The sequence below is a fragment of the Alligator sinensis genome, unplaced genomic scaffold (genome assembly GCF_000455745.1).
Source record: "Alligator sinensis unplaced genomic scaffold, ASM45574v1 scaffold19_1, whole genome shotgun sequence".
Classification (NCBI taxonomy): domain Eukaryota; kingdom Metazoa; phylum Chordata; order Crocodylia; family Alligatoridae; genus Alligator; species Alligator sinensis.
This window is the reverse complement of record NW_005841916.1, coordinates 3193858-3207857: the sequence shown is the minus strand read 5'-3', so window position 1 is coordinate 3207857 and position 14000 is coordinate 3193858. Positions and strand designations below refer to the sequence as shown.

Sequence of the window (14000 nt, the reverse complement as noted above, 5' to 3'; positions counted from 1 at the left end):
TGTTTACAGTGCAGTCAGGAATTGCAGTGGCAGCACATGCAGGTAGACTTGAGCCAGTTTGGTTAACTGTAGCAGGGAAACCACAGCAGCAAAGACTTCAGGTTGTACAAGTTCACCTGGGATCCTGGCTGCCTACTCAGACAACTAACCCATGCTGAAACCCAGGCTGCCACAGCTACCTTATTATTACTGGTTCCCAAGGCAGCTAAGGTATGTGTACATACACTACAATTGTACCTCTGATTACAGTGGAAGCATAGCTCCAACAGGCTCAGTATCTACTTTTCTGAGATTTTCTGCTATCCCTTTTGCAGATTCTCACAGTTCTGAACAGAAATTATGAAAACTGGCATTTTGCACACTGCAGCTTGTGCAGGCTCTGAGCCATAGTGCCTGATGTGGTGGAGCATTTGAGGAAAGACCCCTCCATTAGTCTGTTTGATTTCTATTTAGAGGGTTTTCTCCAAAACTACTAGCAAAAGGACTAGCAACTTTTTTTTGATGCCCAGGGTGGTGCTATTTGCTTAGGAAAACTTTCAGCTTGCTGTGAGTGGATATTTTCAAGCCCTATCATGGAAAATTCAAAGCTGCAGTGTGCCCACAGTCAGTCTTGCTGCTTAATCTAGCCCTAAATCAGAGGTTCCCAAAGTGCGGCCTGCAAGCCCATTTGATCCACCCCACCACCCAGCACAGCCCCTTTGAAATGACTGCCCCTTACTTGTCTTCTGAAATAATTATCGTGGAAATGTCTGCGGATGTTTAATTGTCAGTCACCTTCATCCTATATTATTGGTTCTGGAGATGACCATATATAGCGTGAATTTTTTATTGGAAACTAAAGTTCCTTTCTAATAAAAATAAGTTTTTTGTTTGTGGCTGTAGTACAATTGCCTACTTAATTTTTGTTGTGACCTAGTTGTGGAAAATGAAGTACCTTTGCCCTACTCCACCCTTGGTTGCTGAGTACAGTAAAAACATTAGAGGTGTTGTATAACTTGCTTCTATGTAATTTTTTTTCTACCTACCCACAGAACTTGAGTTTCTAACTTGCACAGATAATTTTTATGGTTTGAAGAAAGGCTTGGCGACCTTATATGAGATGCTTGTGTGTGATGTATGATATGCACACCTTGCTAGTTTTGTTTTATATTTTCTTTATGAGAAAGTTGCAGTGTTATGACTAAAGAGTTTCTTTCTTGTTTTTTAAAACAAATATATTAAACTCTTGCAGACTTGTAGAAACCCTTATTTTTGCTTATACATTTCAAAATTGTATCTTTTAATTGTATATCAAAGTAAGCTAATAAAAGTAAGAATGCTGAAACTTAGCCACAGTGGAAACCTAAATTGTTATAAAACAATTTAAGATTAATCGGATCATCTTTTCTGTTATGTAAAGTCTTATTAAGCATGTAACTTCTTGCTATACTGTAACACTACAGAAACTTCCTACAAGTATAAAATAATTCCTCTAACTTGAAACAGTACTGGGTTCTTCACTGTAAACATTAATTAATGGATCTGTTTTGATGTCATTGCAGTTGCCCTGCCAAAATGGCGCTGTAAAAGATAGTGAATGAGTAATTTAAAGCATGGGACCGTGTGCAGATGTGCAGGCATGTACAGTTGTGGTGCCATAAACCTTTTTGTAGCACCACAGATCATAAGTGTGGAAAGTTAAAATTTGCCCTGTGCTGCAAATTTGCAGCATGCGGGCAAAATTTGCTACCCGGATTTACCTACACACAGGGTGTGGGTTTTGGGAATTTAGCAAGGGAGAGGGTGATAATATTAATTGCCACTGCTTCCCAGCTGCCAAATTTCCTGACTTGTGAGGACCCCTTGGGCCAGATGAGGTGGCTCTGTGAGGGCCAGAAGTAAAGCACCCATGGTTTAAAACAGGGGTGAGCAAAATATGGCCTGCAGGCTAGATCCAGCCCACTGGCCCATGGGGCCCCTAAAAATTTAGAAAATATTTATCTGCTGGGGAGCATGCAGGGGACCCCCACCCCCTGGCTCGGCAACTGGTGCCTCCTGGGTCGGCGGGGGGGGGCCCCAGGGTCACCCCCAGGATCCCCCTGCAGCTGATTGCCAAGCCAAGGAGGCACGGTGGGGAGGTCACCCACATGCTCGGCGGCTGACCCAGAAGTGGACTGCAAGTACTTCTGGTCCACTTCTGGGTTTGCCCCCAAGCACGTGGCGGGGGGGCCGACACTCCTGTGGGATGCTCCATCCACCCCAGCATCACAGTGTTCATGAGCCATGCCTGGTACTTTGAGGTATGTAGAAAAAACATTTAAAGGGGCGTCTATGGCCGAATCGCTGATTCTCTGAATCGGCATCAAATCTGCAGATTCGGATTTGGCTGAATTGAATTGGGACAGTGATCCAAATCAACTAATTGAATCATTGTCCCTGATGCGGGCCAAAGCTCTCGCTCGCTCGCTCATTGGTCTAGGAGTGTGGTTCTTGCTTTAGGCTCTGAGAAGTCCAGAGTTCTAATAAAAGGTGAGTCTATTTTTTTTTTCACTTATCATTATGGGATCTTCCAAGACAACAGTTTTCCTCTGGAAAGGCAAATGAATAAAAACCAGTGTCGCAGTTTGGGGAAGAGAAAAGAAAAATACAGGGCTTAGATGGGATTTGAACCAAAGACCTCTTGCACTCAAAGCAAAAAAAAAAAAAAAAATCACCACCTCTAGACTACAAAGAAGTCTTGTCCATTCTAGCCCACAAAAGTCTGATCTGGCACAAGGGGAATCAGTGGTACAGAGCTGCTGCTGTGTTGCCTACCCCCACTCCCACTTCCACCCCCTATATCATTATCCTCTGCTGCAGATCCCACTGTTCCACCACATCTGTACTTCCCTTGTGCAGTACAAGCAGCTGGATGCTCTGGGTTGATCCAGCCTGCACCAGCAAAAGGTTGCTAACTGCCTCCCTAGATCAATGGTGGCTATTCTACAGCAAACATGCCACAAGTGGCATGAACAACCAGTGTGTCTGGCGTGAGAGCTCCAGGTGGTAAGTTAAAGGAGGCACCAGTGATGAGAGTTGGGCTGGTACTTGGTGGGGATCAGAGCTGCAATAGGCGAGGGGTCTAGGACTCAAGGGTTTATGCTGGCTAAAGGGTTTGGCCCTATGGGAGCTGCAGGGATAGGTGCTGCTGGAAGCAGTGTTACCACATTCCACTGGCAACAGGATTTTGCAGCCCCCCTTATCCTAGGACAAGGAGAAGATTTTAAAATGGATTAAAATAAGTCTGCTGTGGTCTTGAGACAGTCAGAATGAGAGGCCAAGGTGGCCAGGGATGCCAAGTTTAGATAAGGGGTGCTCATCCTATAGCCTGTAGGCCAAATGTGGCCTATGGATGGCCCATGGGGGCCCCCGCAGGTCAAGAAAATGTGTTAGCAGGGAGCAGTAGCCATTAATATTGTCACCTTTCCCCACTACCAAATTCCTATACCCTCTCTCCTCCCACAGCCAGATCAGAGCTGGGCCATGCCCATTCTTTCCACACAGCTGGGTTGGGGCCAGGCCATGCCCTCTACTCCCTACACAGCTGACTCAGGACCAGGGTATGCCCCATTCCCCCTGCACAGCTGAACCGGGGCTAGGCCATTATCCCTTCTCTCTGCCCAGTTGAATCGGGGCCAAGCCATGCCCCCTTCGCTCCTTATGGCTGGATTAGAATCCGGGTGTCCCTCACTTCCTCCACCCAGCCAGGCTGGTGGTGCTAGCCCCAGGTGTTGGATCAGGACCACTGCTGGATCCAGCCCACAGTGGGGCTGGGCACTGCCTATCTGGCCCACCGGGGAAAAAGACTGAGAGGTTGAGCTCTACTGCATTTGTTTACCTCTTTTCTCTGTGTTCTGTTTCAGTGGATAAATCAATGTTGCTCTGCTTTGAACAAGCCGTTCTTCAACACTGTTCACAGATTTTCAGAGGGAAGGCTGTAGCCAGGGCCATAACACAGCTGGATTTGTTGAGGATTTATGGGTGGTGACTAAGGAAGCTGTGGTCTGGGGACATAGTCTTAACAGTGAGTAGATTGCAGCTTTCCATCCTGAGGGAAGTGCATTGTTTCTTGGAAGCATGGCTCACTGAGACACTTAGCGAGGGTTCAAAGGTACAGCTTTTTCCAGAACTGTAACACAGTCTCTGCACTAGAAAACGTATGTGTTGTCTTAAGCTAAAATCGTAACAGGAAGCTGACTGGCAGAAACTCAAGCATTGGCTCTTGAGATTATTTAACATTTAGGGTATTTGTCTTTTTAAAAATTGGCGCAATAGTTAATTAGCACACCAATTGCTAAAAATTGGCATATTTAATGGAAATGTTAGTAGATAATTTTTCCAAGGTGTCATATTGGGGCAAAGCTTATACCCTCCCACCATACTTTCAGCCCCTTAGGCTTCATGATGGCTCTCTTTCTCTCAGTAATGGTACTAACCCATTTTAGTTTCTACATCTACATTTTCATTGTCACTGGAGTAGCAAGCAGTGGCAAGAGAAGCCTGTTGCCTGTGCAGCTCCATTGTGGAGAGACAGATGGTGCTGCCGGAATATGTCATTGGCTTGCTTTTCCTCTGGAGAAGAAGCACAGTACCTGAGTCATGCGCAGATATAGTCAAGGTTATAATTTCCTTTTGATGCATCTGTATAGCTCCCATTAGTGTTAGCATGAAAAGAAAAATGAGCTCCTTATTTCATGTGTCTTAAATTATCAGGTTTTTTTGTTAACACATTTGTGGCTATGTTCTCTGTATAAAGGGATTTAACTATTTTAACCCCTCATTTTGAAGAAGAAACCATGCTATACCCAATGATAACATAATCTTAAAACATACAAATTGTAAATTCAGTGTTGCCTTTCATCGAGTAGGATTTCAAGTGCTTTATGAACTACATACATGTATACATTATATCCCTGACTCAGTTTTGGCTGTATTTTGGTGGTGGTGGTGATAATAGTCCCCCAATTTGAGGATAATCTCTACCATGGTTCTTTGGTGTGTTTTGAGGTGACTTAAGAGCTCAATCCTTGAGCTTCAGATCTGCCCACAGAAATTGTAAGTCTTTCTGCAGGGGAGAGTAGGCTGTGGGCTATGATTTCTCTTCTTTTCCTTCTTCTGCTCACTCTTTTCTGCTTTGAGGGTGAGATGCCTGAAAGCAGGCTGCCACTTGACTGAGGTTGAAGTGCCATTGGAGTTGATTAATAGCCAGCTGTTCCCAGTTCTTGATGTCGGTGTCTGTTTTCCTGAGATATGCCTTCAATGTGCTCTTGTAACATTTCCTCTTCTGCTGAGAGATCTCAGGCCGCAACTAATCTGGGAATAGGGTACTTGTTTTCGGAATCGAGCTGGGTATCCACACACAATGTCCAGTCCAGCAAAATTGGTGTTTGAGGTTCAGTGATTCAATGCTGGTAATATTGGCTTCAGCAAGGATCCTAGTGTTCGTGTGGCAAGCCTCCCATTTGAAGCAAAGGATTGTACAAAGGCCTCATTGGTGATATCTCTCCAGGCTCTTAAGATGACAGTGGTAGGTCACCCTTGTTTGACATAAAGGACAGTGGGGATGATGACTGCATTGTAGACCTGGATCTTGGTGCCGTTCTGGAGATCATAATCAATAAAAAAAAACATGTCAAAGCAATATCCCAAAGGAAGTATTTGTGCACCAGATCCTGTGTGGATCCCCTCATCAATGTTCGATCTCTTGAGAAAGGTGGCTACCAAGGTGATCAGCGCCTATGCCCTGATACTCAGTGCTGAAATCCCTGTGTAACTTGGGTTTGAAAACTAAGAAATTATGAAACCATCCCCTCTAACTGATTCATTTCTATGACGTATTTTGTCCATAATGATTTTTCCAGAAGTCCACAGGCCTTTTTGATAAGGTTTTTATTATGACATTTGTGAAGCCCTGAAAATTTTGTTTTTTTTTTTTTTTGTTTTTTTTTTTTAAAGGAAATTATTTTATAAAGGAATCTTCCCTATAAAGGGGTTGGGAGTGCTAAAGACATCATCCATTAAGCATGTCATATAAAAGCTAAACAGACTATGGTAACTAAAGGATAGTACTACTGTAAAAAGCAAGCAGGGAAGAGACGCTCAAAACAAAGTCAACTAGAGATTAGAGTGAACACTTTTGAATAATGGAAAGAGGGGTGTGTAGGTCCTGGGAAAATAAGATGCTCATGCTAAGAGTCATGGCACCAGGGACACTCGCACTTAAGATGTGCATCTGTTTGTTGGGACAAGATTCTAAGGGCACTTAATACACATGTGAGGAGCCTGCTCTGATGTGCTGGGAATCCAGTGCGTTGGAGCAGTCTCTATTATTTGAGTCTCCTGGAGCACATAAATTGATGCACTCTGGCAGCCTCATGCGTCACATTGTCAGCAGCGCAGCATGCCTCTGCGCTGAGAAAATGGTGGCAATGTGCTTTGAAATAAAATATGGTCAATGTGTTTTAGTCCAAAGCGCACTGCTGCCATTTTCTCAGCATGGAGGTGTGCTGCGTGACTGACACACGTGATCCCAATGTGACACCAGGCAGTTTTAATTACCGTGTTTCACTAATTAAAACTGCCCAGCGCTGCATTGGGAGTACATGTAAAAATGCCCTAAGAGAATCAGTTCCCATCTCTTTAGCACTTTAACAAGCTTGTCTTAAAACAGTTGCTACATTGTAACACTTTCTAATCTGTTGTGTGAAAATATTCTTCCCCATATTTCCAGAATGTGGACTTTTTTTTAGCTTTGTTTCTTCTTAAGAAGTAGAAACTTACTTGATTTTGCTTTATTGCACTTGAAATAATTCCTGTAGATTTCTTTTCCTGTTGCTGTGTCAAACTGTCTGGTGGAATGGGATCTAGACTTTGTAGTAAAAGAAAAGTAAGAAGAATCATACTCTTAAAATATGGTGCAGATGTTCATGCTAAGACTCTTTTTGTATTAATGTGTTTCTCTGCATGCCAAATGTGACTAGGAAGAGATCATTTTCCAAGGAATTCTTAGGGAAAATACTAAATAGACCTATTAATTTGGTGATGAGAGGTAAATTGTTACGTTAAGTGTCTGTGGAATTAGTCCCCAGTGGCAGTTTGTAGACTTGCATAATGAGGAGTTTGAAGAAGGAAAGATTGATTCTAAATGTCTATCTGGAGACTTGGAAAACATTTAGAGCAAGCCAAATGAGTTGCAGCTCCAACATAAGCACACAGGTTTTCATTTTTAACACATCTTCCACTATTACATGTGTTCAGCTTGTGAGCTTTCCCACACAAAGAGAAAACACTGAAAATAGTACAGTACATGAGGATAGTATTGCTGTAAAATATACAGAGCAATTACCTACTGAGGCTCAGGTCTAGCAGATCTGAGCTCTAAGCTGTCTGTGTTAGTGAGCCAAACAAGAATCTTCCTCCAATGGTAGAGCAGCTCTTTGCCAACTCTTGGGGCAGAACCACTCTAAATTGTTGATTAGTAGTATTGTGTGGGGGGTCCAGGTAGGATGAATGCGGGTGGAAAGTGAGTATTAATTTGTTAGGATCATAAAACCACTATGTCTTTCCCTGTTTAATACATTTAGCTGTTTCTGCTCAGGTGACCCCAGTAGTGGATTGTTGTAGATAGAGGCACGGGCAGTGCTTGCAGCATGCAGCACAATTATACCTTATAAAATGTATATCATTCATCATTGCCTACTAAAAAGGGTTAGGTTGTATACAGCAGCTAATTCAATTTTTTAATTTTGGAAACTATAAAAATTGTGTAGTACCTAATGTTACTGCTTCCACCTCCTCTTCTGATAATTAACATGTAAATAGCTTCTAATATTATCTCAGAAGTGTAGGTGAAATGTGTGGAAGACACTGGGCACATATACATGTGCATTAATGTGCTTTAGTTAATGTGCATTAAATCTAGTACATTTGGGCACTTTTACAGGTGCTCTCAGGGTGGGGGAAAGGCAGCGCTTTAATTAGAGTGGCTCTAAGAGCTGTGCTAATTAAAGAGCCACTGTGTCTTATATCAGCATCCTCATGCTTAAAAATAGCTACAGGGGCTCTTGAACTAAACCTTGTTCAACACCACCATTTTTAAGTGCAGGGATGCTGCTACACGAGACAGAGACTGATGGAGTGTGGTAATTGACATGCTCCAGCACACTTGCTCCAGTGCACTGGAATGCCAGTGCATTGAAGCAGTCTCCATGCTTGGATATAGGCGCCCTCCATTGTGAGGTACTAAGAGAATGCGCATTAGCCTGTCTTAATGTGCATTAACTAAAGAGTGTGTTTTTTAAGTGATGCTTAATGCTCATTAACAAAATAGCACATTTTTTTAGTGGTGCTTTAATTCACATTAAAATAGGCTAATGCACAGTAAAGCACACATGTAGACATGCCCATTGAGTTTCAAATAGTTTTTACTAGCTTATTTTTTTTAAGTGAAAGGGAACTTATGTTTATCATAATTGTAGATTTGCTTATCATTGAGGTGGGGAGCTTCAAATATGAGTGCTTGTTAAGTTTTATTGAGAGCTTGATTCTTCAGTTTTGATGTTGTAAAAATGTTGTAAGTGGCTTCATGGAAATCAGTGAAGTTATTGACTAATTAGCTTCACAGTAAAGTGTCACAGTCTACACACACACATTAGGGTGCAGTAAATTAATTAACTCTGCTGTAGGATAGTACTGTCACGAACGGTACTATATGCCGGCATATTGTGCTGGAGTTTATTGCTCCTGGGTGCCACATTTGCACATGTACCTGGGACCACAGCATGTTGTGCCAGGTCAGAGCAGCCCTGGCTAGCAGGGTCCAGGGGGTCAGCCTGTCAACCTGGGGCTGCTCTGACCCATCTCAGCGTGCTGCGAAGTGGCCAGCTGGGGACAAGGGTGCTTCAGTGCAGGGCCAGCCAGGAGGCAACTCCACACTAAAGCACCCTTATGCCACAGCCAGCCCCATTACTATCTACATGTGTGTTGCTGTGAAGTAAATAACTCTGCCACAGGATAGTACTTGTGTTGACAAGTACTAACCTCCAGCAGAGTTAGTTTATTTTGTCCTAATATCATTGCACGCGTCGATGCTGAGACCCTACTGCAGAGCTAGTCAGCTCCGCAGTAAACATCTTGTGTAGATGTTCCCACAGTGTATTCCACATGAAGTTGCTGAATACAATACAAGCCCTTACAAAAATGTATGTTTACCTCCCCTCTCCCTCCCATGCACAAGTTGTTTAAGAACCACCTATCTTTCTTTGAAGAAACATAGATCCCTGAAAATAGACACTTGAAGTGAATGTCCTGGTCTGTGCCCAGCACCAACAAGCAGGTATGCAAGTGGTTTAGAGTTACAGGGGCTTAATTACTCGGAAGATGAGACTATTTACTTGATAGTTAAGTGTAGGCACCCAACTTTAAAAATACGTTATATTTTTGTAGGCTTTCATATATCTACTTCCTATTTTACTATTAACTTGAATTACAGTGCTTCTAGAGAGCACTGAGTCAGCTGTATGCTTTATTCAAGATTAACATTCAGAAGAAAACAAATATAATCCTCAGTGAAAGGTCCTTATCCAGAGGCAGGCAAAATATGGCCCGGAGGCTGGATCAGGCCCACCAGCAGGTTGCATCTGGCCCGCAGGGCTCCTCCCTAAATCAAAAGAATTATTATGGGGCTGAGCCCTCGGTTGCCCCTCTGAAAGCTGCCACCTCCGTGCAGGAGGCTGCTAAGCTACCAACCCACACCCCAGCATGGTCTGACCCACCCCCAGCCCCAAGGTTGGGCATGTGGTGGAGACAAGAAGCTTCTTCCTGGCAGAGGCTTTTGCCTGGCTGCCCCATGGCAGTTTCCCAGTCCTCCATCCCTACGAGAATAGAAATTCAGGTAAGGGCCCCACCAGGCTCAGGGCCAGGGACTCCCATTGGGATGGAGGGGGTCTGGAGCATGAGGACCTGTGTGCTATGGGGCTAGGCTGGGCTGGCCCCATGTGCTGCCACCACATGTGGCCAGGGACTTGAGCAGGAGCATAGGAGCTGCACACTATGGGGCCGGGTAGGGCTGGCCCTGCACCCTGCCACCGTGTGTGGCTGGCAACTCAGGTGGGAACGCTATGGGGATGGGTGGGACTGGCCCCACATGGTGCCATCACATGTGGCCAGTGGGTGGAAATGCACACTATGGGACTGGGTCAGGCTGGTCCCACTCATTGCTGCCACATGTAGCTGGGGACTTGGGCAGGCGAGCTGGTCGCACTCCCTGTGGCCACAGAGACTGCATGCTATGAGGCCGGGCAGGGCTGGCCCCACACACTGCCAGCACATGTAGGTCCAGGGACTTGTGTGGGAGCACGGGAACTGCGTGCTGTGGGGCTGGGCTGGCTCCACGTGCTGCCACCATGTGCAGCTGGGTACTCAGCTGGAAGCATGGGAGCTGCACGCTATGGGGTTGGGCAGGGCTGGCCCCTCATGCTACCACCACATGCAGCCAGGGACTTGGGTGGGAGCTATGTGTTATGGGGCTGTGTGGAGCTGGCCCGAAAGATGCCACCACATGCAGCTCAGGGGACTTGGGTAGGAGCACAGGACCTGTGCGCTATGGGGCGAGGCGGTGCTGGCCCTGTTTGCTACCACCACATGCAGCTCTGGGGACTTGAACCCCAGGGACTCTGAGGATTCACACACCCCCATACCCTCCCCCACATCCCACTCCCCAACCACACACCCACACATACACTATCCTACAGCCCCCACACATACTCCCCCACCCCACCATACCCACACATACACCCACCCCACCACACCTGCCACCCTTCCCAACACACACCTACACACCCCAGCCACCATACCCACACCCTCCACACACTACCTCCTATGCCACCACACACGTTCACCCACTCCCCAATCATCCCCTCCCCACATATACCCCCTTACCCTCCCACGCATACAATGTACAAGAATAAGACTGTATTTTGAGCTATTATGTGATTGCTTCTATATATACTATGCAATCGCACACAAATCAGTGCATTTTAAAAAAATAAAATTAAAATATGTTATAGTAGATGTTTGGTTTTTTTTTTTTTTGGTTTTTTTTTGGTATATAATTTGTTGGGTTTTTTTGGTTCTAAGATGGCAACTCCCCCCCTTCCCCCTAAAAGGAGTACTTCTGGAGCAAGGGGAGGGACTTCAGTTGGCCCAGGGATTAGGGTTGCGGCACCTGTCAAGGGGCAGGGCTACCCTTGCAGCCCTCAACAGCTCACCAAAACTCATTAAGTGACCCTCCAGATGAAATAATTGTCCATCCCTGTCTTAATCCTTCTCTGATATCTTAATCTTTGTAGCTAGATCAAAATGGTTGTCAAAATACGTATTTTAGTCTAAGGTGTGCATGGGAACATGTATGAATAGCTCTGGTTTTATATTTCAGTATTAGCTTAGTTAGCTTTAATATATATTCCTATATACTATAAACTGGAAAATACTTATGTACATATAATGTAAATGATGTAAAATTCAGCACAAAACAGGGTCTCATCTGATGAACATTTAGGTATGGGAATAACTTTGCCTGAGTTTAACCACTTGCCTAAATGTTTGTGTAGTTGAGGATTTGTACCATATAAAATGTCAGACAGTGTTGACATTAGACTTTTTTAAAATGACATACATGTACTTCTTCAGTTTTATGTTAGAGGATGCTTATAGCCATGGCCATTGTGCCTCATCATTAATCCATATTTAAAGAAAGGAAGTTACTTTCTGTGTCCCATTTTACTGGCCCTTAAAAGAATAGACTCTGCTAGTTATCTTTTCACTTGGATTTTGTGTGTCAATATCAACAGTTGCTATAATGTCCTTCCAGCAACAGTGAACCAAAAGAGCACTTTTGTTTCTGAACAGATTGCTTTTCCATGCTTTTAAAGACTGCCTTGTGAGGGATGGGCAGAGTGGGGAGGGCTGTTGGTGGTGGTTTTACATTAGAATGCAAAATCTTGACACCCTTATTTTTGCTGAAGACCTTTTTGCATCACTGGAGAGTTACACTAGAAGGGACATCATAATTTTCAGCCACAGTGGGTGCATCTGTACATGCACATTTACTGCGCAGTAACCAAAATTACTGCACAGTATGGGCGCGCATCTACATGTGCATGTCCATACTGCACGGTAAATATGGCGCCTTACACTGACTTGTGTGTAAATTTGATACCCGTGTCATGCACATATCAAATTTACACCCTGTTAGTTACTGCAGAGTAAAGCACATGTAGACGCCTTACTGCACAATAACACTGTATGTGTGGACTGACGTGGGACTAACTTTAGTCTCATGTCACTCCACACCCAACGTTAATGCACTTTAACACCTGCACATGTAGGTGCCAGCATGGACGACTGGTGCCTCCTGAGGCGGCGGGGTTGGGCACCCGCAGAAGCCGCTGGCAGCGGGGATGGGGCTGGCGAGGACCCGCAGAAGCTGCTGGCAGCGTTGGTGGTGGGGGGTGGCATGTGCCCCCCCTACCATTCGCCTATGGGTGCTGGCCTATTTCTGCTTACTGTGCAGTCAGTGTAAGCTGGTGTAAATGCATGTGTAGACACACTCAGTGAGTTGCAACTTTCCCAGCCTCAGCTGAGAGGGGAGTAAACAGTGAGTCAGACTATTTAAAAGTTTGGGAGGAGTTTTTTTCTGTTTAAGTGGAGTTAAACAATATGGTCTGACTCAACATCCCCTTTCCCTAGTTGAAGCATGGAGAAGTCACAGTTCACATTGTTATTTTGAATTTTAAGAAAATGGTCTTTTTGGAAAGTTGGAGGATAAGGGAAAACTTTTAAGTTGTTCTTGTTATAGTATAAAAGTTCAGTCAAACACGAGCAGTATTTTTTTCTTCTGCCATTACATTTAAAACTAACTAGTGCCTGAGCCTGTTAATTCCCCCCCTACAGATTCAAAGCAGTCCAGTTAGAAATTCTCTTCTCTCATCCTTGTCTGTCTCTATTCACTGGGTTTTTTTTCTTGTTTCTCTCTCATCCTTTCTATATTCTATTTTTAGTCCAGAAAGGATTATACAACTTTATTCCTGTATATGTTTTTTAGCTCTCATTATTGCTTTGTATGAGCTACCAGGTCCAAGCAAACACAGTAGTTTTCTCTTGTTTTTTAAAGTTGTAGGGATACTAGATTTTATAATTAATGTTAGTAAGGTAAAACATTTTCAGATAAAGATTATTTATTTTTGAGTACCCTTTGTGGACCATTTTAATAGTATTGCTTCCTAATAGAATGTGTTTGCAGGGTACCCATATACAGTGATTCTGCTTAGTATAGAGGAAATCTTTGATGCATGTTTGTCAGTGTACAAGTTTTTCTACAATAAAAAGTAATATCATATGTTATTTTGTATTGTGTGAATTAGTAAGTGTGAGGGGGATGGATGGCAGGGGAAAAGCTTTGTTTTCACCAAACTGCACTTTGATTATTTTGGTTATTTCAGCATTCTACTAGTGTACTAATAATGACCATTTTTGTTGCAGGCAAACTGAATGTAAGCTGGATCCACCTGCTGTTACATATGCAACATATCGGGGTTCTGCACGGATTAGGCAGCTACTAAAGAACCAAGGAGAACAAATAAGGGAGAAAAGTACTGAGAGCAAAAATAATTTCACTGTGATTGAAAATGGAGAAATCCAGACTTCCATCCCTCGAAACTCACCATCCACCATAAAAACAGAAACTTCAGACCATGTATTAAAAGAAAATCAAACTGATCACGCTAAAGACAGCAAAGATGATGGTAGAACAAACCCTTTTGTGGTTAAAATAGAACAGAAGAAAACTGGTGCTGTTAAGGATGTCTTAGACAGCAGTATTCATGGAATAACTGCAGCCAAGCTTGCCTGTCCCACTGAAATGGACACCAGCAGGGAATCACATTGGAGAATTAGATCTGTTAGTTTCTTTAAATTCCGCACCA

General features: G+C 43.9%; 1 protein-coding gene across 1 annotated transcript in view; it reads left to right on the top strand.

Moving 5' to 3' along the window:
* Positions 1–14000, top strand: part of CRYBG3 (crystallin beta-gamma domain containing 3) — a gene marked incomplete at its 5' end in the record, with an annotated part of 157041 nt that overhangs the window by 51430 nt on the left and 91611 nt on the right. The window contains 1 exon segment of the mRNA XM_025198185.1: positions 13558–13999. Within this exon segment, the coding sequence (XP_025053970.1) occupies positions 13558–13999 (442 nt within the window).